This window comes from Puma concolor, chromosome A2 (genome assembly GCF_028749965.1).
Source record: "Puma concolor isolate L17-30 chromosome A2, mPumCon1.1.hap2, whole genome shotgun sequence".
In the NCBI taxonomy this organism is placed as follows: Eukaryota; Metazoa; Chordata; class Mammalia; order Carnivora; family Felidae; genus Puma; species Puma concolor.
Window position 1 is genome coordinate 172,292,254 of NC_141668.1, and position 25,364 is coordinate 172,317,617.

At 58.0% G+C, this 25,364-nt stretch overlaps 1 protein-coding gene across 4 annotated transcripts in view; it reads left to right on the forward strand.

The window, feature by feature from the left end:
* The first annotated feature begins 701 nt into the window (after positions 1-701).
* SHC2 (SHC adaptor protein 2) overlaps positions 702-25,364 on the forward strand; it is a 30,684-nt gene continuing 6,021 nt past the window's right edge. Inside the window, exons 1-11 of one of the 4 annotated variants that reach the window (XM_086699797.1) lie at positions 702-1,232; positions 12,203-12,273; positions 14,219-14,279; positions 14,416-14,565; positions 15,960-16,013; positions 16,153-16,204; positions 16,299-16,425; positions 17,677-17,830; positions 18,460-18,517; positions 21,100-21,243; positions 21,902-22,306. In XM_086699797.1, the coding sequence (XP_086555923.1) occupies positions 768-1,232; positions 12,203-12,273; positions 14,219-14,279; positions 14,416-14,565; positions 15,960-16,013; positions 16,153-16,204; positions 16,299-16,425; positions 17,677-17,830; positions 18,460-18,517; positions 21,100-21,243; positions 21,902-22,071 (1,506 nt within the window). In that variant the 5' untranslated portion in view covers positions 702-767 and the 3' untranslated portion in view covers positions 22,072-22,306. Of the gene's footprint in view, positions 1,233-12,202; positions 12,274-14,218; positions 14,280-14,415; positions 14,566-15,959; positions 16,014-16,152; positions 16,205-16,298; positions 16,426-17,676; positions 17,831-18,459; positions 18,518-21,099; positions 21,244-21,901; positions 22,307-23,065; positions 23,377-25,364 lie in introns of those variants that run through there. The other 3 variants (XR_015248630.1, XM_086699795.1, XM_086699796.1) reach the window with 3 other exon arrangements.

Below are 25,364 nucleotides of genomic sequence, written 5' to 3' on the forward strand. Positions count from 1 at the left end.
TGAGGCCCACGAGTTCAGCTGGGTCGCTGCGGGACAGAGCTCCCCAGAAATGGAGGAGGAGCCCGTGACCCTCCAGCACCGCGTCCCCGGCTTACAGCCTTGGAAAGTGAAGCCCACGGGGAAGCGGCAGAAGGGGGGCCTCGGCTTCGTCCTGAGTCCCCCCTCCCAGACCCAGCCAGCCCAATTCACACTTCCGAGTACGAGCGGCCGCTGCGTGCCCCTCTCTGGGTCTCAGCTTCCCCATCAGGACACAGGGCAGGGCGTGATTTTCAAGTACTTTGCAGCTGGAACAGCGGTTGGGGTTAGGGTTTGGGGCTTTCTCCTCTGACCGCGTCCCCACCCCTCCGCAGGCCTCAGTTTTCCCATCGGTCAAAACCGGGAGAAGACAAGTGATTTCCAAGTCTCTCCCACCTCGGTCCTTCTAGGAATTTGGACAACGGGTGGAGGGGCCACGCTGGGGTCGCTGTCCGGGTCTTGGGTTGGAAACATCGCTCCCTCGCTGGCTGGCGGATCCCAGGCAGGGTCCGTGCCCTCTGTGGGCCTCAGTTTCCCCAGCCTCCCCGCAGGCGCCGGGACGCCCAGGGCCCGGGTCCCAGGGGCGCAGCCCCCCGCGGCTGCGCGCTGGGCCGGGCGGATGACATCACCGGGCCGGGGGCGGGGAGGGAGCGGGAGGGAGCGGGAGGGAGCGGGAGGGAGCGGGACGGAGGGGAGGGCCTCCTCCGCGCCAGGCGCAGCGCCCGGTCGGGCTCGGTCGGGCGACCGCGGCCATGACGCAGGGTCCGGGCGGGCGCACGCCCCCCGCGCCCCCCGCGCCCCCGGAGCCCGAGGCGCCCACCACCTTCTGCGCGCTGCTGCCGCGCATGCCGCAGTGGAAGTTCGCTGCCCCCGCGGGCTTCCTGGGCCGGGGCCCCGCGGCAGCTCGGGCGGCCGGGGGAGCGGGGGCCGCCGACTCCCAGTCCGAGCCGGCCGGCCCGGCCAGCGTCCCTGCGCTGGCGGCCGCGGTCCTGGGCGCCTGCGAGCCGCGCTGCGCCGCGCCCTGTCCGCTGCCGGCGCTCAGCCGCTGCCGGGCCGCCGGCGGCAGGGGCCCGCGGGGCGCGCGGGGGGCGGCCGGGCCCGCGGACGCCAGCGCCGACGAGTGGATCCGCAAAGGCAGCTTCATCCACAAGCCGGCGCACGGCTGGCTGCACCCAGACGCCAGGGTCCTGGGGCCCGGGGTCTCCTACATCGTGCGGGTGAGTGTGCCGGCCGGGATCCCGCGGACCACACCTCCCCCGGACCCCAGCTGGGGGCGCCCCTCCCCCACTTCCCACTCTTGGACCCTCGGACCCCTCTGCCCCCTCGTCCCTCCTCTCCCTGCCACCCCGGACCCCCACCTCCAGCCGGCTCTGCGCCGGCCGCCCCCAACCGGGAGGCTCCGGGCTCGGTGTTCCCACGGCGTCACGTGGGGAGGGGCGGGGCGAGGGAGGCAGGTGGGTGGGAGACACGCATGCGCAGGGTGAACGCGCTCCCTTTGGCGCCGGGGGGGGGGGGGGGGGGGGTCTGCGGAGCGCGGTCGCGGGTGGTCGCGTTCTACCGCCGGCGCCCGTTCAAAGCTCCTTCTCGGACGGCGGAATCGGAACCTGCAGAGACCTTGGCCCAGGTGGGGGGCCCGGGGAAGGGGTATCCGGACCCGGCCGCGCCCAGCCAGACCGCAGTGGGACTAGGGGACTCGCGCTGCGGTGTAAAGAGAGGGGCCCTCTTTTATCCTGGTGCTTTACTGGGAACCTTGCAAACGCACGGAACAGCCCCTGTGTACCTGCACCTACGACGGTCAACATTTTCGCCTGTCCACTCAAAATACCTATCCTGGCGTGTAGTTTTCCTTGAAGCAGAAGGAAGTAAGCGGCCGAGTGTGACGCTTGCTGTGAGATGTCCCGCACGCGTCTCCCTAGATAGCCGTCCTCCTGCACACGCACAGCTCATTGTTACGTCTGGGAAATCACCAGAGATCCCGAAGTGTCATCAAACTGGTAGTCATTCACACCCCGTCAGTTGGCCTTTGGGGACCAGGAGCCTGGAAGTTAATGTGATTGCATTTGGTTATACAACCGTGTCCAGCACCTCTCCCAGGACTGGGCTGAGTAGTGTCTCCCGCTAAATTCATGTCCGTGGGGACCCGCGAATGCAGCCTTATTTAGGAATAGGGTCTTTGTAGAAGCAATCACGTTAAGATGAGGTCATCCTGGAGGGTGGCCCTAATGCAATGGTTGGTGTGTTTATGAGAAGAGGGCATAAGGACACAGACGCACAGGGAGAAGCCACGGAGGACGGAGGCAGAGGCTGGGGTGATGCAGCCACAGTCCTGGGGGCACCAAGGGTTGCCGCTCACCACCACCGGGAGCTGGAGGAGGCAGGAAGGACCCTCCCCTGGAGCCTGCAGACGGAGTGCGGCCCTGCCTCCACCTTGTTTTCAGACTTCTGGGCCTCCAGAACTGGGAGCATGTATGTTTCTGTTGTTGTAAGCGGCCCAGTTTGTGGTACTTTGATAGGGCCGGCCCCAGCAGAGGACTGTGCCTCTGATAGGGTGGACGTTCTGGATGTCCCAGACACTCCCTCCACGTGGGGTCCAGGTGTGCGACATCACATCCCAGGGGGCCTGTTAGATGTGTAGAGCCTCAGGCCCAACGTGGAGTTGTTGAGGCTGTGGACCGCCCCACATTCTGGGTCTCTTTTCTCACGGCGTCTTTTAACTGGGTTCTTTGCCCTTTCCCTCCCTGAGTCCTGGCAGTGGGTCCACAGGCTTGACTGGATTCAGAAGTGGCTTTGTAGCAAGAGTGTCTCGTGGGTAGTGCTGCGGACTTGACAGGGGAGCTGTGTCTGCCCACTGGCTGTGACGGCAGGCGTGTAGGATGTTCAGAGTTCAGATGCTTGCGTTGTGGGGTGCGGGGTGTTGGGTTCTTCCAATGATCATGACATTTTTGTCAATGCAGCAGGTATTTAATGCATGCCCACCCTGCCAGGCACTGACAATCTGGTCGGAAATGGGGAAGATCTGGTGCCTGCCCTTACAGGGCTTACATTCTAGAGGGAGACACTGACAGTAACTAACCAAGAGAACACATAAATGGAAGGTGCAGGCAGGTGCTAAATTACGATGCAGGAACGAAAGTACCAGAGTGAGAGACTGGGTGGTCACCTCAGCAGGGGCATTAAGGAGAAGGCATCTCTCGGCAGATGACATTTAAACTGAGACCTGAAGCTGTGAGGCCCCAGACACGAAATGACTTGGGAAAGAGAGTTCCAGGCAGGGGCAAAGCAAGTGCAAAGGCCCAGTGGCAGGGAATGAGTTTGGCGTGTTTGGGTAACAGCAGGAGACCTACATGGAGCTTAGAGAAGGAGAGATAAGAGATTTGCTGGCAAATTTGGCTGTAGATGGTTTTAAGCAGGGGTCGCAGGGTGGAGTTGGGGGTTTGAAAGGGTCTTTCTGGTGGCGCTATGGAAACGGGGTGGGAGTGGGGGCTGGAAGGGCAGCAGAGAGACCCAGGAGGGGGTGAGGGGAGAAGACCTGGACCCGGGCAACGTGAGGGTAGAGAGAGGTGGGGACAGGGTCTGTGTTGGAGATGCAGCCCAGAGGGGTCTCCGACTGACAGATGAAGGGCCCTGACCCTGGCCCGTGGGAGGGCCCCGTGGGGTCCGAAACAGCCTCGGCCCCCCGCTGTGTTTGCCTGGGAGCCTCTCTCCGCGCCTACGTCACAGAGCCAAGTAGCGCCTTTTGGTTTACAGAGCGGCATGAGGTTAAGGCAGGGGGCAGGCATCCCTCAGGTCACACCGGGATTGGCTGGTCTGAGCAGGACTCTTTCACACTAGGACCCTGGGACTGCAGAAGAGGATGTATGGTTCCCATTTTGTAAGTTGGGAAACTGAGGCACAGCGCGGCAGAGCGTGTCCACAGATGCCGAGTGAAAATCCAGTACCAGACCTGGAACTAAGGTCCCTCCCACAGAGCCTGAACTCACCCGTCTGTCAGATACTAGGGCAGTTGACAGATTGACAACCCCAGAGACATCCCGTCCTGGGACCTACAGATGTGTCCCCTCACACAGCAGAGGGGACCTTGTCCGGGCCCCTGAGGCAGGGTGACCTGGGGTGCCCTGGGGGCCCGGCGTCCTCACGAGAGGGAGGCAGAGAGCCGGGCGGACCCCGCGCTGCTGGCCGTGAGGATGAGGAGGGGCGGCGGGCCCAGGATGTGGCGCCTCTGGCAGCCGGAAAAGGGGGACATGGGGCTCCCTGGGGCCCCGGGGGAACCGGCCCTGCCCACGCCTGGGTGTTGGCCAGGAGGCCCGGGTCCGACTCCTGACTCCAGAACTATAAGGGGATAAGTTTATGTTAAATTTGTAGTCTTTTATTGTAGCGGCAAGAAGAAGCTAGTATTTCAGTCGGCTCACGTCCCTGACGTCACAGAACCGTCACAAAAGCCTAGAAGGATCCCTGTTTGAGATGAGAAGGCCCAGCCCCGGAGAGCAGAGATGGGAACGTGGCATCTGAGTTCCAGGTGCACCGTGTTCAGTGCTGTGTGTAGATCGGGGGGGATTACCCTCACAACTCTGAGGGTTCCCACCCATTTTATACGTCAGGAAGCCGAGGCACGGCGACGTCCAGGAACCTACCAGGAGCGCTGTCCTGGTGAGGGTCCTGGCAGCTGCGATGCCTTCAGCTGTGTCACCACACCCTGACTCAGGACTTGGAGGTAAAAGATGTCGATGGTCGTATGTGAGAAGAGACCCTGGGTGGACGGCGCTGCGCTTACCTCAGCAGCTTGGTGACCTCATCATGGATTCAGGCTCTTCTCTTGTGTTGGGGTGAATGGTGTCCCCGTGTTCAGGTCAACCTGGAACCTCAGAACACGGTCTTGTTTGGAAGTAGGGTCTTTGCAGATGTATGACCCGAGGATGAGGCCATGCTGGAGGAGGGTGGGCCCTGAATCGGTGACCGGTGTCCTTGTGAGCCGCGTGAGGGCCGGAGAAGGAGGCCACACGAGGGAGGCGGAGATTGGAGTGACCTGGCTACACCAGGAGCTGGACAGCAGCAAGGACCCTCCCTGGAGCCCCCGGAGGGAAGCACTCTGCACCACTTGGATGTCAGGCCTCTGGTCTCCAGACTCTGAGGGCATGTGCTTCTGTTGTTTCAGGCCGCCCAGTCTGTGGTGCCCTGTTACGGCCTCCCCAGGAGACCTCCCCAGGGGGTCCCTAGAGGAGAGACGGAGAGTAGACGCTGGGAGCCAGGGGTGCGGCAGGGGGCTGGGAGTCAGTGCTTCACGGGACAGGGTCTCAGTCTGGGGAGACGGAAAGTTCTGGAGACGGGTGGCGGGGGCGGCTGCGCGACAGTGTGAGTGCGCTCGATGCTGTTGAGCTGTGCGCTTAGAGACGGTTACGGTGAGGGGCGCCGGGCTGGCTTGGTGGAGCATGCGACTCTTGATCTTGGGGCTGTGAGATCGAGCCCCACATTGGGTGTGGAGATTACTTAAAAATAAAATCTTTAAAGAAAAAGAAATGGTTAAGGTGGCAAATCTTATGTGTTTTCTACCACAGGAAGTGAACAGAAGTTGCCTCCCATGGCTTGGGTTATGATTGAGACGAGTTAAGATTGGAGGCACGGTGGTCACACAGGGTTTCCCACATACACGAGAGCCTGCAGGCCATTCTGAAGTCCCTGGGGACCTAGGGCGGTTGGCATCAATGGGAGACTTCCCGTGTTAGGAGCAGGGCGCCCCCGCTTTCTGAAGAGCTCACACTGGTCATCTTGCAGGCCGTCCCTGGGTCTGTGTCTGACTGGTGTTTGCTCACGATTGGGCTCAGGTTGTGCGTTCTGGGCGAGCAGCACAGAGCTGTGTCTTCCCCACTGAGCAAAGCAGGAGGCAGGGACGGGTGCCAGTCCCGATACCGGTTCTGGAAACTTGGATCGCTTGGTGTACTGGTACGAATGGCGTTCCCCCAAATTCGTGTCTGCCAGAGCCTTAGAATGTGACTTTCTTTGGAAATAGGGTCTTTGCCGACGTAATCTAGTTTAGATGACAGGATGCCGTAAATCTACACGACCGGTGTCCTAAAAGGAGAGAAGTTGGACACAGACACACATGTGACGACAGGGGCAGAGACTGGAGTGTGCCTGGCAGCCGAGGACATCCGGCCACCCCCGTCAGAAGCTGGAGGACGCAAAGCGTCAGCTCCCCTGGAGCCCTCGGCTGCAGTGTGGCCCCGCCCCCGCTTTGGGTTTGGGTGTTTGGCCTCCAGAACTGAGAGAAAATAAATTCCTGTTGTCCTAAGCTGTCCGGATTGTGGTGCTTTGTTACGGTGGCCCCAGGACACGGACACACCGTCACGCTGGTGAATTTATTTCCTTTGTAATTAGCAAGTGTCTGCGGGGATGTAGTGTGTGTGTTTGTTTTTTTTTTTGTTTTTTTAATCCGACCTTTAAAACTTAAGGGTGACAAGCATAAAGCGTGTGAGGGCGTGTCAAGCTCATCGTGTCTGCTTGGGCACCTGTAGTGCAGCAACACCAAATCAGATGTGCCCGCGCGTCCCCCCAGGGGCCTGCAGCCTCCCACCCCCACCACCATAGTTTGGTTTTGTCTGTTCTAGAACCTTTCTGGGGAGGGGGGTTGAGAGGCTGTGCAGACAGCCTGGTTCCCAGCACGCTCCCACTGATTTGTCGTAGCAGAAATCGACAGCTCTTGCCTGGATGGACGCTTCCCGTTCCGGTAATGATGTTTACTTCAGTGGCCGTTAGGAAAACACTGTTGCGCATCAAACCGGAGTCTGATGGTGCAGAAGGCGGTCTCCTCTCTTCCTCATATAAGCTAAAAAAAAAAAAAAAAAGATATAATTCAGTACCATAAAATGTGCCAGCTTAAATTGTACAGTTCAGATTTTTAGTACATTTATACAGTTGTGAAACCCTCACCATGATCTAATCCTAGGACATTCCTCACCCTGAAAGGAAGCCCTGTCCCCATTAGCATTCACCCTCACTCCCCTTCCCCTCCCCCGGCCCCCACGAGCCCCCCTCCCGTCCGTGGATGAGCCTGTTCTGGACGTTTCACACACGCGGACTCACACCCCGTGTGGCCTCTCCTGTCGGGTTCCCTCCCTGAGCGTCGCGTGTTCGGGTCCGTCCGCGGGGCGGCGGGGGCGGGCGCCTCACTCCTGCTCGTGGCCGAGGGACGTTTGTGTGCTCGGGGGACGCGTCGTATCGATTTGTTCATCCATTGATGAAAATTTGAGTCATTTCCTGCCATTTCCTTGAAAAACCCAGTTATGTTTATAATTGGAATTTATTTAAAATGAAATGTTAAGCGAACAATAGTATGTGCCGTGTGGCACGACTTGAGGAGGTAGATGAGGGCGGTGGGAGCTTGGCCCCGTCCCCTTCTGGGCCTCAGTTCCCCCACTGGTAAATCACCCCTTCCCTGTGGCGTCCTGGGGTGGGCTCTGGGCTGCCCTGGTTTTGCACGTGCACAGGAGCAGGTGGGACGCAGGGCCATTCAGGGGTGTCCTGACCTTCCGTGTTAGTGTCCTGGGGCGGCTGCAACACATTAGCACAAACGAGGCAGCTTAAAACACAAGAGTGTTCTCTCCTGGTCCCGGGGCTCGGGGTCTGAGACCCAGCCGGGCAGGCTGGTTGCTTCTGAGGCCCGGAGGGAAGCACCTGTCCCGGCTCTCCCGGATTCTGGAGGTGCCGGCCTCTCAAATTCTCCACACTCCACCTCCAGCCTCACACACCTCCCTCTGCCTGTGTCTTACTGGGACACTTGTCTTGGATTTGGGGCCCATCCCATCCACAGGCTCCGGGGGTGAGCACGTGTGTCCACCTTCAGGGGGCCAGCCTCCAACACACCACGGCTGACGTTCGGTGAGTTTGGGCTTCTAGAACAGAGGTCACACTCGCTGGCAGACCCAAGGCTGAATTTGACCTCGGATCTTCTCCCACGGCCTTGTCTTTATGTTTGTTTTAATGTGTATTTATTTTTTGAGAGAAGGGGACACAGGACGAGTGGGGCAGGGGCAGAGAGAGAGGGAGACACAGAATCTGAAGCAGGCTCCAGGCTCTGAGCTGTGAGCACGGGCCTGACCCTGACCTCGAACTCACGACCTGTAAGATCATGACCTGGGCCGAAGTCAGAGGCTTAGCCCCCCAGGCACCCCTGAATTTTTACTTTTAAAGAGAAGGCAGTGGGAAGGGGCACCTGGGGGTTCAGTCGGTTAAGTGTCTGACGTCAGCTCAGCTCACGATCTCCCGGTCCGTGAGTTTGAGCCCCGCGTCGGGCTCTGTGCTCACAGCTCAGAGCCTGGCGCCTGCTCTGGCTCCAAAGTCTTGGATTTCTTGTCTCTTTAAAGAAGACTCAGGTGTCTGGCAGCACTGGGCCCTCTGGCTATGGAATATGCAGTTTAGCCCAGTCCCCACTCCTTCCTGTTGTGCAGTGGGGAGACTCCAGAGCCTAAGGGCATGGGTTCAAACCCCGCATCTGCACCTACCAGCTTATGACTTTTACTGAGCCTCATTGGGCCTCTGTTTCCTGAGAGTGGCCATTCCACCTAACAGGGGTCATTCCAGCACGGGGACGTGAGTGCTGTCATTAAGAGAAGTAATGTGTGCAGCATGCTTGTGTGATAAGTGGGTTGTGATCCATCAGTGTGGGGGGGCTCACCTCTCTGCTGGCCTCGCCCGCCTGGCCCTGTAGGGATCTGTCCCAGGGTGGCCCCTTTGTATCCCCTCTTGTGTGAGCTCCCCCTTCCCTTCATCTAAGGAAGGGCCGGGGGCACACTGGAGGACTTCAGCCTCACAGCTAGGGAGGGCTGGCATGAATTAGGTGAGTCTAGGGAATTAGGTGGTATGGGAATCAGAACCTGGGCCTAGAACACCGAAACCCACCAAAGCTGTCCTCTCAGTGTGCAGATCCACTCCTCGGAGCAGCAACCACAGCAAATTCCCTTTGAGGTCCCCTGTGTGTAACACATGCCTGGCATATAGGCCGTGCCCATCCATCTGTCCATCTGTCCATCCGTCCATCGGTCTACCTGTTCATCCATCCATCCATCAGCCAGCCAGCCAGCCAGCCAGCCAGCCGGCCATCTTCCCTTCCACCCATCCATTATCCATTTGTTCACTCATCCATCCATCTGTCCATCCGTCACCCTTTCATGCATCCATCCACCATCCATCCATCCATCCATCCATCCACCCAAGAGAAGGTGAAACAGATCTGTTCACTTCCCTACTTAAAACTCTCCCATGCCTCCCCAGCTTGCCCAGCATGAAACCCAGACCTTCAGCATAGCCCCAGGGCTCTGCAGCCTTCTTGCCCAGATCCTGCTATCCTTCTTAGCTCTTTGTGCTCTGCTCTAGCTACACTGGAGTGAGCCTGCAGCCTCTTCAAACTTGTTCTCACGCGTGGGCCTTGTAGTGGCCATTCCCTTTGCCTGGGTCTTTGCTTGCCTTGCCCCTTGTCTTCTGGTCACTACCTCAGGTAGCAGTCGCTGTGTAGCAAATCATCCCACAGTCTAGTGCAGGACAACAAACGTTATTTTTTTGTGGTTTTGTGGGTCAGCTTGAGCCGATCTCTTCATTCCCATGGCAGCTGGCCAGTGTCAGCTGGGATGATAGGGATGGGGACGTGTCTGTTCTCACAGAGCAGGCTGGCCTAGCAGGGTCTCAGGGACCTGGGACTAGTGAGGGGACAAGCTCCAGGGCACAAGGGCGTTTTAGGCCTTGGCTGCGTCACCTTTCCTGACATGCCATTCGTGACCTGTGTCATCTTTCCTGACATACAAGGGCCTGGATAGGGGGAGGGACAGAGGGAGGGATGGGGGTGGGTAGGGACGGGGAGGGGAGGAGGGAATGGGGTGAGGGACGTCTTGTGAGCATAGTTTCAGTCTGCCAACAGCATGCGTTTCTCCCCTGGAAACAACCACTTTACCATGCTAGAATCTGCTAGAATTACTCATCTACTCGCACTGTGTATACTCACATGTGTGCACATCTTCCCCCTTGACCCCTTGTCCGAGGGAATCGTGGCTCACCATGACCTCTATTCTGCACCTTGTTCCTGCTGTTTAATAATATACCTTGGAGAGGGGCGCCTGGGTGGCGCAGTCGGTTAAGCGTCCGACTTCAGCCAGGTCACGATCTCGCGGTCCGGGAGTTCGAGCCCCGCGTCAGGCCTTGGGCTGATGGCTCAGAGCCTGGAGCCTGTTTCCGATTCTGTGTCTCCCTCTCTCTCTGCCCCTCCCCTGTTCATGCTCTGTCTCTCTCTGTCCTAAAAATAAATAAACGTTGGAAAAAAAAATTAAAAAAAAATAATATACCTTGGAGATAATTTCTTGTAAGTAAACAATTCTTGTCTCTTTTTACAAATGCATACTCTTCCATTTCAAGAACGATTTGTTTAGATTTAGCAAGCATACAGGGCCCCCAGTTAAATTTAAAGTTCCAACGAATACCAATAATTTTTGGCGTAAGTATGTCCCCTGCACTATTTGGGGCATACTTACACTAAGAAATATTCATTGTTTAGTGGGAATTCCAGTTGGCCTGCAGTCATGTATTGGATCGCACAAGCCCAAATGTGTTGTTTTAGGGTGTCTCTAATTTCTTGCTGATTTGTTCAGTTCTACAGGTCCAGCAGCAAGGGGGTGCGTGTGCAAAAGCTCTCCCTGAGGGGAGACTGAGGCAGGAGACACAGAAGAGGGCCAGGTGTAGGGAGCCAGCCCCTGGTGCCAGCACCAGGGGGGGCCCAAGGGCAAAGGGAGTGGGTAAGCGCGGATCCATGGGGGCACCAAGCACCTGTCCACCTGTCTCCCTGTAGTCCTGTGCTCGGAGCCCCGTGGAGCGGGCAGAGCATGGGCCACCCCACACAGTGACTTGTGAACACAGTGGCAGTCCCTGGGCTGATGTATGTGTGGGCTAAAGTCCTAAAAATGGAGTTTCAAGGTCAAAATGTATGGGCATCTATGATTTTTAAAAAATTGAGGTAAAGTTGACAAAATTAACATTTTATTTTATTTAAACAATTTTTAATGTTTATTTCTGAGAGGGAGAGTACAAGTGGGGGAGGGGCAGAGAGAGAGGAAGACACAGAATCTGAAGCAGGCTCCGGACTCTGAGCCTTCAGCACAGAGCCCGTCATGGGGCTCGAACTCACAAACCGCGAGATCATGGCCTGAGCTGAAGTCGGACGCTTAACTGACTGAGCCACCCAGGCACCCCGACCATTAACCATTTTAAAGCGTACAAAGCGTAATAGTATTTAGTACATTCGCAAGGTGGTGCAACCATCACCATTATCTGGTTCCAGGACATTCCGTCACCCTAGAAGAAACCTGTCCTCATTAGCCATCATCCCCTCCCCTCCCCTAACTGCTGGCACCTGCCAACCCTCTCTGTGTCTGTGGATTTACTTGTCTGGACGTTGCACAGACAGGGAATCACAGGACAGGTGCTGCTGCCATGTGGCCCTCGAGATGCTGTGCCAGATGCCCCCCAGCACACAGGCACTAGCTGGAAAGAGGCTTGTGGCCCTAGTCTGGTCCCCGCTCCCCCTCCCTGGGAGCTCTGCTGACTGTTTCTAACTCCTCTGTCCCTCTGCATTGTCTCTTGGAGGTTCTGAACTACCTTTCAGTGGACATGGTGGCCTAGGCAGGAGTTAGCAAACTTTCCCTGTAAAGGGCCAGATGGTCAATGCGCTGGGTTTCACAGGCCAGATGGTTTCCTCCCAGTCTGCTTGCAGGCCCTGTGCTGGGTTCTGGGGCTACAGTAGTGACAGGAGCATCACCATCCTGGTCTTCCTGGGCTCACACTCTAATGCAACAGGAAGGGAGAACAAGCAGCTGATGGTTAAGCCAAAGCGAGACTGAGCCTGGGGGTCAACCAGCTTCCGTGGAACAACTTGCTTAGCATCAGGGAAGGGGGTTCTCTCTGAGGAGGTGACACTGAGCCTGGAGATGGGGAAGGAACCAGTGCACACGAAGATGGGGAAAGGGAGCAGCAGGGGCACAGCAGGTGCAAAGGCCCTGAGGCAGCAAAGCTGGACATTGCTGAGGACGGGGCTGGGGATGAGGGTGAAGAGCTCGCTGCAGGGAGGGCTTGGATTCACTTGTCACCTGACCCAGGCTGTGCTGGGCTCGTGCTTAGGGCCTGCCTGCTAATTGCTTCTTCTCTCTTCTCTTAGTACATGGGCTGCATCGAAGTCCTCCGCTCCATGCGCTCTCTGGATTTTAACACTCGCACCCAGGTGACCAGGTGAGCCTTTGAGACCGGCTGCTGTGGGGCCAGGGCCTCGGGGCAGCGGAGGGAGGGCTGACGTGAGGCTTTGGAGAGGTGGCAGTAGCCGCTCAGACAGTCTGCGCAGTGACATTCCCTCCTGCCTCACAGCTTGGAGAACAGTGTGGCGGGACTGAGAATGGCCTTGTGGCGGGGCATAAGCTGAGTTCCAGCTCTGTCCTGCCGTCCAGTTGTCTCTGCTCCCCAGACCCCGGATTCTAATAGATATGACACCTGGCGCCTTGCCGTGTGCGAATTCCACAGGCGTGCTGGACCCGCGGGTGCTGGCTGGTGTCCGGCTAGGACTCAGGTCAGGCCTGGAAGGGGCTAGGAGCTGGTTCTGGGTGGCACCTCCGTTGTCCCTGCTTTTTTTGGTGCAAAGCACATCGATCTCGTGATGCTCTGAGCTGCCAGGAATGAGTCATGAAGAGGCTTAGGGATCCACGTCCATTTTGTTTTTTAATGTTTTATTTATTTATTTATTTATTTATTTTGAGAGAGAGAGAGAGAGAGAGAGAGAGAGACAGAGCATGAGTGGGGGAGGGGCAGGGCTGCCAGCTGTCAGCACGGAGCCCCACGCGGGGCTCGAACGCATGGACCCCTGTGAGATCATGACCTGAGCCCGGCCACCCAGGCGTCCCAGGATCGATGTCTTTCTGCATGTGAAAACAGGCCATTCACTGTAGACATAAAAACACTCTACTGAGTTGTAATTCACACATCAAACAATTCACGCACTTAAAGTCCACAACGCGATGTGTTTTGGTTTCTTCACAGAGGTGTGCCTGTTCTGGACGTTTCCCAGACGCGGACTCACACCCCCTGTGGCCTCTCGTGTCTGGTTCCTTCCCTGGGCGTCGTGTGTCCAGGGTCTGCCCGCGGGGCGGCGGGTGCGGGTGCCTCTCACGCCTGCTCCCGGCTGAGTGATGTGCGCGTGCGCGGTGGAGGGGTGTCCGCGTGCGGGGTGGACACGTTCATCTGTGGACGTGCGCGTGCGCGGTGGATGTACCTGAGTGACACGTGCGTGCGCGGTGGTCACGTTTGTCTGTGGATGTGCGCATGCGCGGTGGACACACCTGCGTGATGTGCGCGTGCGCGATGGACACGTTCCTCTGTGGACCTTTGCCTGCACGGTGGACGCATTGTCTGTCAACCTGTCAATGGACACTTGGGTGGCTTCGACCTTTTGGTGATTGTTGTGACTCGTGCTGCTGTGAACACGCGTGCACAGGTTTTGTGTGCACGTGTGTTTTCATGTCTCCTGGGATGGAAGGTGGGGTGTCGGGCTGTGTGGTGTCTCCACATCTCGCTGTTTGAGCAGCAAGACCTTTCCCGCCGCGCCTTTTCGCCTTCGCGCCTGCCAGGTGTGAGGGCCCCGGCCACTTGGGGCCCAGCACGGTCCCTCTGACCTTCAGGGCCCGTGAAGTCCCAGTCCTCCCCGGGGCTAGCGGTTTCACAGAGGTCTGTCTCTTAGTCTGGCGAGCCCAGAGCAGAGGTCACGCTCTCATGCCACAGCTGGGGATCTTGGCTGGCCTGTGGCCGCATGACACTTGGGGTCCAGGCTGAGGCCCTATGTCGTTGGCTCCCCTGAATCTCACCCCTGTGGTTTGGAGTTGGGCCATGGCCCAGGGATGTGTTAATCACTGAGAAGGAAGCCCCAGAGGGCAAGAGCTGAGGTCGGTATGTGCATGGGTATCTGCCAGGTACAAACGGGTTGGGGGCTGAGAGCCCCCGGTCCATGGCTCTGTTCCTCCCTCCTCTCTCCAGGTACCCGCTTCCCTCCCTCCTGTGAGCCCCTTCCCAGCTCAGGATCCAAGTACTTTCTCTGCCCATGGCTTCTGCCCCCCACACTCCCTGAGCTCCTACCCCCTCCCCAAGCCCCCCTCTGAGTTCACTAAGCCTCCTCCTACAACCCCTCACACAGGGAAGCCATCAACCGGCTCCATGAGGCAGTGCCTGGCATCCGGGGCTCCTGGAAGAAGAAGGTGGGTGACGGGCTTGTGGTCCTGGTGGGTGTGGTTGGAGCGGGGGTGGGGGCGCCGTGGCCTTCCTGGATCTTGCCCCAGCTGGAGCCCCTCTGCTGCCCCACCTTTCCCAGTGCCTGGGCTCCCCACTCTGCAGGCCCAGCACTGCCCTCTGCCCTGTCCCCAGGCCCCGAACAAGGCGCTAGCCTCCATCCTGGGCAAGACCAACCTGCGCTTCGCTGGCATGAGCATCGCTGTGAGCATCTCCACCGACGGCCTCAACCTGTCCGTGCCTGCCACGCGCCAGGTGAGTGCCGCCACCCGTGTCCTCAGCCCCCAGCAGCCCCCCGTGCAGGGCAGGTCCAGGGTCCCGTGGGCAAAGCTGGAGAGATGGCAGGTGTGGGGCTGTGTGTGAACGTGTTCACCTGGAGATGTGCTGAGGCCCCGCCTGAGCCAGGAGCCGAGCTGCCCTCATGGCACTCACAGTTGGCACGAGTGCAGGGGTGGGGTGCAGGGAGGCTGCTGGACCCCCACAGTGCCCAGGACACCCCCGCCGAGATGGACCCCACCCCATTGTCAGCAGTGCTGAGGGTGAGAGCCCTGGCCAGGAATCTTCTAGTGGAAACAATTCAGCAAAATAATATTGCACAGATAAGGGAATAATTACAAATTCTAAAAAGCATTGTGAGGCCAGGCAAGGGGTGCTGTAGGTGTGCACAGGGCACTGTAACCTAGCAGGGGTGTCACGAAGGGCTTCCTGGAGGCGGTGATGCTGGCTCCAAGGGAGGAGGTGAGGAGAGATGTCCCAGGCATAGGTCACCCTGTGGGGAGACAGAGCTGGAGAGGTCAGTGAGGTTCGTGGTGGGGAGTTAGGACTTGTCCAGACAGCACTGTGAGCCTGGGAAGAGCAGTGATGTGGGGGCACCGCGGAGGGAGCCCAAGCAGGGCATCTGTGGAGCACCTGGTGAGGCGGCCACTGCTCCCTGGGCCCTGAAGGAACATGAGCACCGAGGACAGCAATGGGAGGTGGCAAATGGATGCAAATGAGCACGCGAATGAACACGGAAACAGGCCTGCAAGTGTGCACCAAAAACAAGCATGCAAATGAGCAAGCAAATGCAAATGAGCGTGCAAATGAGCACGCAAATGAGCACACAGATGATGATGCCCGGGCGCTGGTGCCAGAACAGAGCCTCCGGCTCTTCCCTCCTGTGTCTCCTTCAAGCCTCCATGGCTGCATTGGCTGTGCCAGATTAGTGCGCCGTCCGCGGTGTGTGTCTGGGTGGACACGCGGGCCAGAGCACCAGGCGTGAGGGCGCAAAGATGGGCTTGAGTGTGTGTGACTGCATGTGTGAGCATCTGTGTGTAGGAGGGCGTGTCCGTGTGTCTGTGCACGTCTACGGGCGTGTCCGTGTCTGTGCACAGCTGCAGGCATTTCTGTGCGTCTGTGCACATCTGTGGGCTGTCCGTGTGTCTGTGCACGTCTGCGGGCATGTCCGTGCGTCTGTGTCTGGGTGTCAGAAGTATGCATGTGTGAGGGTGGTGGGCGTTCCCCATCCAGCTGCTCTCCTGGTCACCCTGGTACCCATTCTGACTCCAGCCCTTTCCTGGTCGCTTCTCTGTGGCCCTGGCCTGGTGAGCCTGCCCCCTTCCCCGGCCCCAGGACTGTGGCCCCCCATGACTGTGTCTCTCTCCCGCCAGGTCATTGCCAACCACCACATGCAGTCTATCTCCTTTGCGTCGGGAGGTGACACGGTAAGGCCAGGGACTGGGGGGGTAGACTTCTGGTCCTGTCTGTGCCCTACGGCCCCATGCCCATCCACCCCTGCCCCCTTACCAGGCCGGGGTGGCCCTGGCAGGTCCAGCCCTCCCACTTGTCCTCTCTCTCCCCCAGGACATGACTGATTATGTGGCCTACGTAGCCAAGGATCCCATCAACCAGAGAGGTGAGGTCCCAGTGGGGGCGGGCGGGGGCCCTGTGGGCTGCTGTGCCAGTGGGCCGAGGCTACGCTGATGCTACGTGACCGTGACCCTCTGCAGCCTGCCACATCCTGGAGTGCTGTGAGGGCCTCGCCCAGAGCATCATCAGCACCGTGGGCCAAGCCTTCGAGCTGCGCTTCAAACAGTACCTGCACAGCCCCCCCAGGGTGGTCCTGCCCCCGGAAAGGTACCAGGCCACGTCCTCCACATCTTCCCAGAGACATCGTGCCACCTGACCAAGGCCAGATGCGCAGTCCCTGCGCTCACCATCTCCACCCCGGGTGTGGGCCTTCGCCTTGTCCCTCCTTCCCTCTCTGCTCCCAGTGGGCACGCGGCTCCACTGCCCGGTCGCCACACCCTCCTCTATAAAACCCGGGTGAAAACAGCCCGCGCCTGGGCTGAGGCGAGGATTAGGGGAGCCAGTCAGCGGCTGTGGTCATCACCAGCCTGGACGGGTGTGGCCAACGCTTCTGCAAAAGGGCCAGTCAGTGTGTTCAGCTTCCTGGGCCAGAACGCCTGCCTCGGCCATTGTAGCAAGAGCGGCTGGGGACCATACGTGAAAAGATCAATGGGCTGCCTGCCAGCAAAACTGTATTTATAGGCGCTAAATTCGGAATTTCGTGTAATTTTCACGTGTCACCAAATATTGTTCTTTGGATGTTCTCCTAATCGCTTAAAAGTTTTGTGGTTTAAAAGAGTAGAAAGCATTCTTAGCTCCTAGGCTGCGCGCATGCAGGTGCTGCGCGCATGCAGGCGGGGGCCAGACTTGCTGAGCCCTGCTTTTAGCTACTTAGTAGCTCCCTGGGTGGAAACTTGCCAGACTAAATGACGGACGGGTGAACGTGTTAGACATACAAACGTGCTCACGTTAAGGAATAGGGAGCGTCCGCAGGAGTACATGCTGCCGTGCGCTTCTCCTCCGTTCAGCCCCTCACCCGCATGCCTGCGCCACACGGGCTCACGTGTCCGTCGTGTCCGCTCTCGGGGCCCTCCTCTGCTGCCTGCACCCTCGTGCCTGATAAACACTGATAACAGCCTCCCCCGTCTGGCTGTCAGGAACCGCAGTCGCCTGATCGATTTCTACAGGGGCCCTTGCAGGGCCAGATGGTGCCGAGGGCACTCCCATCCTGGCCCCGCGGCACCGGCTCTGTGTGCCAGACCGGCACCCTGTGTGTGCTGCCTGGTGGGGGTGGGGTGGGCAGAGGTGGGCGCAAGGGAGTGGAGACCAGCTGCAGTTTCTAGAAGGCACTGGAAAGAGTGTGAGGTCCCACCTTACAGAGGAGGAAAGCGCACTGGCCCAGAGCAGGAAGGGGCTCAGCCCGGCCCACCGAGCAAAGCTCCAGCCACGCAGCTTTGGCGTCCTGGCAGGAGCTCCCTCTCTCTCTGCCCCTGAGACCTGAGGTCCCTGCCTGTGCTCCTTCTTGCTGTGTGTCCCCAGGCTGACCAGGCCCGAGGAGTCGGCCTGGGGGGACGAGGAGGAAACGGAACACAATTACTACAACAGCATCCCAGGGAAGGAGCCGCCCCTCGGTGGGCTGGTGGACTCCAGGCTCGCCCTAACTCAGCCCTGTGCCGTCGGCGCCCTCGGCCAGGTCAGCCTCTGTGGCCCTCGTGGGGGAGGGCTGGTGGGAGGTCATCTCTAGGCACTGGCTCCTTGGGCCTGACCCTGGCTTCTCCTTCTGCTCCCCTTCTCCTTGACCCTGGGGGAGGGTATCTCATGCTTCCCTGCCCCTCCTTGCCCTCCTTCCTGCCCCAGCTTGCACAGACGGGTCTGGCCCTACTCCAGATGTGACTCCCACCCTCAGACACTGATCAGAGAATTCTATTGGCAGTTTAATCAGGGCCCCGAGACGAGACGGGTTTCCAGGGGAGGTGATGAGAATGTGCAACCGGGAGACTGACTTTGTGGTCGGAGGACTTCCACAAGGAAGCAGTGTTTGGGCTGGGCCCTGACGGGTGAATAGCAGTTGCCCGGGAGAGCAGTGCAGGGAGGGGCGTCTAGGTGAAGGGAACAGCATGCAGCAGCCAGGGCCTGGGGGCAGGGTTGGCAGGGTGCGGAGCTTCCCTCTCAGCATCTGACTTAGGTCTCCAGCCGTGCAGGAGGGCAGGGTGTTGGATGGTGGGGTGTTGGGCTGGGAAGGTCCAGCCCTCCGGGAGGGCGGGGTGCTGGGCTGGGAAGGGGCTTGCACGTGGCAGAAGGACCCCTCACTCTCTTTTTCAGGGCGTATCGCCTGCTCGAAGGGACACCCGCAGTCTGCCGTGGGACCTGGGCCCCTCAGGTAACAGTAGATGCCCTGGAGGCTCAGGGAGGCCCCCCCCCCCCCCAGTGCCTCTCCTCTGCCCCACTTCACTTTCACCCGCGAGATGTTGTGCGCCCCCCACGCTCTTAGTTGGTTTGTCTTTCTTCTGTACAGACTAGGTTCATTGCGTTTTGGGAGGGACACAGCATTCACGTGGTTCAAAATGCCAGAGCACAGAAAGGCCTTCAGTGAGAAGTCATGGTGTCCCCCTGGCCCCGTCTGCCTATCCACCTCCCCAGTCAGGCCACCACTGTCAGTAGCAGTCTCCGTTATTTTTCCAGTATTTTCCGCGGACGTTCAAGCGCATCCCAATCCATGCACTATGTCTTCGCTCCCGCCTAGCTTTTCCCACGTAGCAATCCACCCCGAAGTCCCTTCCGCGTCAGCACGCGCCCCGTGCCCGTTCTTGTTCGCGCTGCCCGCGACCCCCCCGCGCAGAGGGTCTCTTTTATCTCGCCTGCACTCGACTCACGGACACTTGGGTAGACTCCAGGTGCTTGCTGAGGCGTCTGCGGTGTGACGAAGGGCCACGGATGTTCGCCATTCCGCTGGTTCTGGTCTCCACACGGTCCGGTCCCCCGAGGGCGGCTCCTTGTTCTCTCGTGATGAAAATCACGCGTGTCCCCACCACCCGGCACTTCGGGCTTTGGCTTTCACGAATCGACTGGGTGTTCGGCCCACGAGCACTTTGCCCTGTTACACAGAATGAGAAGTGACGTAAGGCTGGCGCCCCCTTGGCCCTCCGCTCCCCGTCGGGGCGCTCAGCCCCCCGGCTCCTCTGTGTCTCCTTTCGGGCTCGGTAAGAACAGGCACCCGCAGACATGGTGACTCTCCAGGCGTGCTGTGGGCGTCTTGGTCGCTTTGAGGTTCTGCAGTGTCAGCCTCCTGGAGCTTGCGTGCCTACGTAGCCCCTACTGGTGGGCACCGAGGGTCCCCCCCACACACACGGTGTGCAGCCCCGTGTTTCTCCTGTGGGTGCCGAGCCGTGAGGCTGCTGACGTCAGAGCCTGTTAGTCACGTTACTGGAGGCCGCTAAGCTGCTCTCCGAAGCGAGGGTGCCCGTCGGTTCGCCCACCAGCCTGCTGTAGTCGCCTGTCCCCTCACAGCCTAACATCTGTGCTGGGCTTTTTTTTTTTTTTAGATCTTCCCAGATAATCTGGGCACTTCGCTGCCAAGCATCAGAACCCTCGTCGACTGCCAGCACCCAGTGGTTAAAGAACCAGGTGCCAAGCTATAACGTGGCCCTTGTGTGCTGTTTGTCTGGGACATGGGCTGCTCACCCATGACTTCCAGGGCTCATAGGCACTTCCCAGCCCTGAGCCTTTGCACACACTGTTAAGGCTTCTTTTTATACCTTTCTTAATTCTCTAGCCAAGAACTCCTTCCAATACATCGATGCCCCAGCTCCTGTGTCTGGGGATTCTCTCTGTCCGGATTCTACAACCTGAGTTTCTTCCCTCTTCCCTGGCCCTGGCCATGAAAGGCTGGGAGAATCCATGCCTCCTCCAGGCAGACCGGGAAGCCTGCACTGAAACCCCTCTGCCCCCATCAGCCATCCAGGCCTGGCACATGGTCAGCACTCATATTGAATCATATCTGTTTGCCAGACGCTGTTCTACGGTTTTGGTCCTCGCCCCGCTTATGAAGGAGACTCCTATTCTCCCTAGTTTACAGAGGAAGAGAGTTAGGCACGGAGAGGGTGGCGAACTTTCCCCTGTCCACAGAGGGCAGGTGGAGCTGGCCTGTGAGCCCAATGCCCATGAGGTTAAGGATGCAGTTGGCGTACCATGGGGATTGCAAACAGTAGGGCCCTTGGGCTGGATTTGGCCACGCAGTGTGCCAAAATCATTATTTCTCTGCCAAGGATTAAAAGTGGTGACGTCTGGAAATGAAGAGACAGTTCTGAGAAAAATACGCACAAATGCCCTTTGAACCTGGGAAAAGCTCAGCCTTGCTCAAAATAAGAGAAATGGGAAAAGTAAGGTCCCCCAGACGCCATTTACCTGGGAACCTGTCAGACCAGCAAAAACCCAACACCCTGGGAGGGGTGAGGGCAGGGGAACAGGGCAGAGGCAAAGTGGTCAGGATCCAGCAGAATCTGAATGGGGCACTGAGTGGACCCAAGTGAGAAATCCCTCCAAGGACAATTTTTACTGTGGTTGTGGCTTTTGAACCATGCAAATGCGTTACACACTTACAATTAAGCTTGAAAAGAAAGGAAATCCTACAATAGGACAGAAACAGAAACACATGACCTATGTGTCATGTGGATAGCATAATTACAGGGGGGACAGCTCGTTGTTAGTAATTTTTAGATGGGGACATTTAACAGAAACATGGGGGTTTCTGCCATCGTCCTGCCTAGTCGCAGTGGCCCCTCCCCGAGAGTGGCCCTCTAGTGCCCCACAGCCCCTGGTTGGACATTTATGGGTTTTCACTCCAGATGGCTCTGCAAGAGGGTGTGAAGTTTCCATCCGGCAGGGAGGCGGGCTTGGGCGGGGCTCCCAGGTGGGGTCCGCTGCTCCCCCAGCTGCCCCCTCCACTCCTCCTACCCTCCCCAGGCCCACCAGGGGATGGCTACGTGCAGGCTGATGCACGGGGCCCCAGAGACTATGAGGACCACCTGTACGTCAACACACAGGGTCTGGATGCCCCAGAGCCCCTGCAGCCGGAGGACAGCCCCAAGAAGGACCTGTTCGACATGCGTATGTAGGGGCAGGCCAGCCTGAGGGGGGAGGCCATGCCCCTAGCAACCTGTAGTCTGATGGGGGAGGCCCAGCCCTCTCCAGTTGGGACTTTGCAAAGTGGTGAGGGTGGGGTGGGAAGTGTTTCCTACAGGACTCCCTAGTGTGATAGGGGAGGCTCTGGTGGCCTCCCCCCACCCCCCTCCCCGGGGCTCTTCAGTCTGTTGGGAGTAAGCCAGCCTCCTCTCTATAGGGGTCCCTAGTCTGAGGGGAGGGGCCTAGTTCATGCCTAGTTCAAGAGTGGCTAGTATGGTGGGGGAGGCTCAGGCCCCTGTTCTCCATGATACTCCTTAGTCTCTTGGGGGCGGGGGTAGCTCCTTACCTCTGGGTCTCCCAGTCTGACAAGGGGTTTTTAGCTCCCTCCTCAGGTGACTCTGTGGCTCAAGGCAGTAGGCCCAAGCCCCTTCCACTGGGAATCCCAGCCTGGTGGGGGAGGCAACCTCGAGGGGACCCCAGTCTAATGAGGGAGGCCGAACCACATACTGATGGAGTGAACACTTGATTCCTTTCTTCCCTCTGTGATGCCCCAGCCTGAGGGGGTGGTCAGTCTAACGGGGGAAGTTTGCGATCCAAACAGCGTCATTATCTGCAACCACGCCAGTGTCGTGGTCATCCACAGGCATGGTCATCTCCCTTCCTCGGGACGCCTCCCTAGTGGGAGAGCCCCAGGAAGCCGGCTGGAAATTTCTTCCTTCACAAAGTCTGCCAAGCCCCCTTCCCTACCATCTGACAACTGGAGAGTGTGCATGTGAGCGGGGGGCAGAGAGAGGGGGAGGCAGAGAATCCTAAGCAGGTTCCATGCCGTCACCCAGGCCCCCTAACTGGATTTCTTATCGCAATAGGACATGGGCTGATAGTGCCCACTGTGTAGCAGTTGCCAGACCAAAGGCGTGGCCCCCGCTGCCTCCCCACAGCAGTCCTCACCTGGGAAAGGAGCTGCTCCAGTGTGGGGGCTTCTGAGGCCGGTGGTCCCCCCGGGGTGATCAGGCGGCCCAGCAGCTCTGGCCAGGCTTCCATTGAAAATTCTGGGTCTGTCTCTGATTTGTGTGGTCACACGTCCTGGTGGCTGGAGGCTGGGTTGGCTGCCCCCAGACCATGGAAGGAGTCAGGGAGGAGGGATTCCCAAGGGCGAGAAAGTGGAAGGCATGTGGGAGTGCGGGGGTCAGCGCTGGGATTCTGCCTTCCAGGGTGTCTGATCTATACTGCTCCACAGCTCCACATCCAACTTTACAGTGAGGAGACAGGCTCAGAGAGGGCGAGTGGCTTGTCCAGTGTCACACTGGTGCTTGCTGGAAGCCTCAGAAAACCCCTGCAGATCATAGGAAGCTTTTCTGTGAGAAGCTTGTCTGTAAGAGAAAGGGATGCCTGCCGCCTGCCACCGAGATGCAGTGTCGTATTAGAGGGGCTGGCGATGTCACCAGGCAATTAGTGAAACAGGCATAAACATTGGAGAGGAAGAAACGCTGACCTCATTTGCATAGATTTAACCAAATCCGTGAAAATATACTGCATAACTAATAGAACCCATTAGAGGGGCAGGAAGGTGACTGGTGACCAGGTTGGCACCACACAGAGCACACACACACCCACTCAGCGCACGGCCAGTGACATACTGTGACCTTAGGGCAAGGTCTGGGGCACCCTAGGTGCTCAATGTTGCTCAGGTCCTGGGTGGGGGGGTAACCACCTGGAGCTTTTTCCTCCCAGCCCAGGCCACCCCCCTCCGCTTTCCAGCAGGAGGCAGCTGCCAACCCCGCCTCCTGCACTTCATCTTCGCCTCCAGGACCCTTCGAGGACGCTCTGAAGCTGCACGAGTGCTCTGCGGGGGCGGGGGCGGCGGTAGCGCCCGTTCCCCTGGAGGATCAGTGGCCCAGCCCCCCCACCCGCCGGGCCCCCATCGCCCCCACGGAGGAGCAGCTGCGGCAGGAGCCCTGGTACCACGGCCAGATGAGCCGAAGGGCCGCAGAGAAGCTGCTTCGAGCCGACGGGGACTTCCTGGTGCGCGACAGCGTCACCAATCCCGGGCAGTACGTCCTCACAGGCATGCATGCGGGGCAGCCCAAGCACCTGCTACTTGTGGACCCTGAGGGCGTGGTAAGGTGGCGCGCGGGGGCCGGAGGCGGGGCCTGAGGGGCGGGGCCTCAGGGGGGCGGGGCCGGGGCCTCAGGGGGCGGGGCCGGGGCCTCAGGGGGCCTCAGGGGGCCTCAGGGGGCCTCAGGGGGCCTCAGGGGGCCTCAGGGGGCCTCAGGGGGCGGGGCCGGGGCAGGGAGCATGGCCCGATGGACGGCCTTAGCATCTTTAGGTTTAACAAAGTAGTTTGAGGGTTACAAAGCAGATTCTGTTTCCGTTTACCAGGTAACTTAGAATTACAAAGTATTTTCCCGTTTAAGAAGAATTTCAGGGTTTACAAGGGAGTTCCCAGTCTATACGGCGTTTTAGGGGTTACAAAACCTTTAATAGCCTCGAGGCCTTTCAGGGGTTACAAAGTGCTGTATTTGATCAATTATAAGATGCGCTTTTGCCCCTACAGTCTGTCATCACTATGCGTCTTTTTTTTTTTTTTGATATATTTATTTTATTTTTTATTTTTTTTAAATTTACATCCAAGTTAGTTAGCATTTAGTATGACAATGATTTCAGGAGTAGATTCCTTGGTGCCCCTTACCCATTTAGCTCATCCCCCCTCCCATCCCCCCTCCTGTAACTCTCAGTTTGTTCTCCATATTTATGGGTCTCTTGTTTTGTCCCCCCACCCCGTTTTTATATTATCTTTGTCTCATGTCATCACTGTGTGTCTTACAAAGAATGATGTCTTTGAGTGTTTTTTTTTATTTAAAAAAAATTTTTTTTTCAACGTTTATTTATTTTTTTTGGGACAGAGAGAGACAGAGCATGAACGGGGAAGGGGCAGAGAGAGAGGGAGACACAGAATCGGAAACAGGCTCCAGGCTCTGAGCCATCAGCCCAGAGCCTGACGCGGGCTCGAACTCACGGACCGCGAGATCGTGACCTGGCTGAAGTCGGACGCTTAACCGACTGCGCCACCCAGGCGCCCCTGAGTGGTTTTTTTTTTAAATAATGTATTTCAAGCCTCATAAACATGTCAATTTGCAAGGAGTTCTAGGATCTACAAGTTAGTAAATTTCTTCATGATGCACACTTTCCTTTCATCTATTTATTAAAAATTTCTTAATGTTTATTTATTTTTGAGAGAGAGAGAGACTGCAAGCCAGGGAGGGGCAGTGAGAGAGGGAGACACAGAATCTGAAGCAGGCTCCAGGCTCTGAGCTGTCAGCACAGAGCCCGACCCGGGGCTCAAACTCACAAACTGCGAGATCATGAGCTGAGCCGAAGCCGGTCGCTTAACCGACTGAGTCACCCAGGCGCCCCAAAGTTTATTTATTTTTGAGAAGCAGGGGAGAGGGAACAATTGAGGGGGGGGGAGCACAGAGAGAGGGAGACAGAGAATCCCAAGCAGGTTCCAGGCTCCAAACTGTCAGTGTAGACTCCAATGTGGGGCTCGAACCCATGGACCACGAGAACATGACCTGAGCCAAAGTCAGATGCTTAACCGACTGAGCCCCCAGCCACCTCTCTCTCATTTTTTTTGAAGAGACTAAGCTTAGTTCCTTTTTCAAATTCAAGTTTTATTTTTTGACATCAAGTATTTACTGAAATTCTAGTTAGTTCACATGTATAGTAAAATTGGCTTCAGGAGTGTAATTCAGTGATTCATAACACATGCAACATCCAGTGCTCATCACAATAAATGCCCTCCTTAGTGCCCATCACCCGTCTAGCCCACCCCCACCCACCTCCCTCTCTCAGCCCTCAGTTTGTTCTCTATCATTGAGTCTCTTGTGGTTTGCTTCCCTCTACCCCCCCCCACCCCCTTTCCCTACGTTCATCTGTTTTGACGTCTTTGAAGCCTGCGTGGTTTTTAACCATCAGCTGTGTCTTTGAACTGCATCAAAGACACATCTGCAAAGACACTTTCTCCAAACAAGTTCCTGTCCACGGCTTCCAGGGTTTGGGACACGGACATGACTTTTTGGGGACCACCAAAAAGGGGTCTGTTGGGG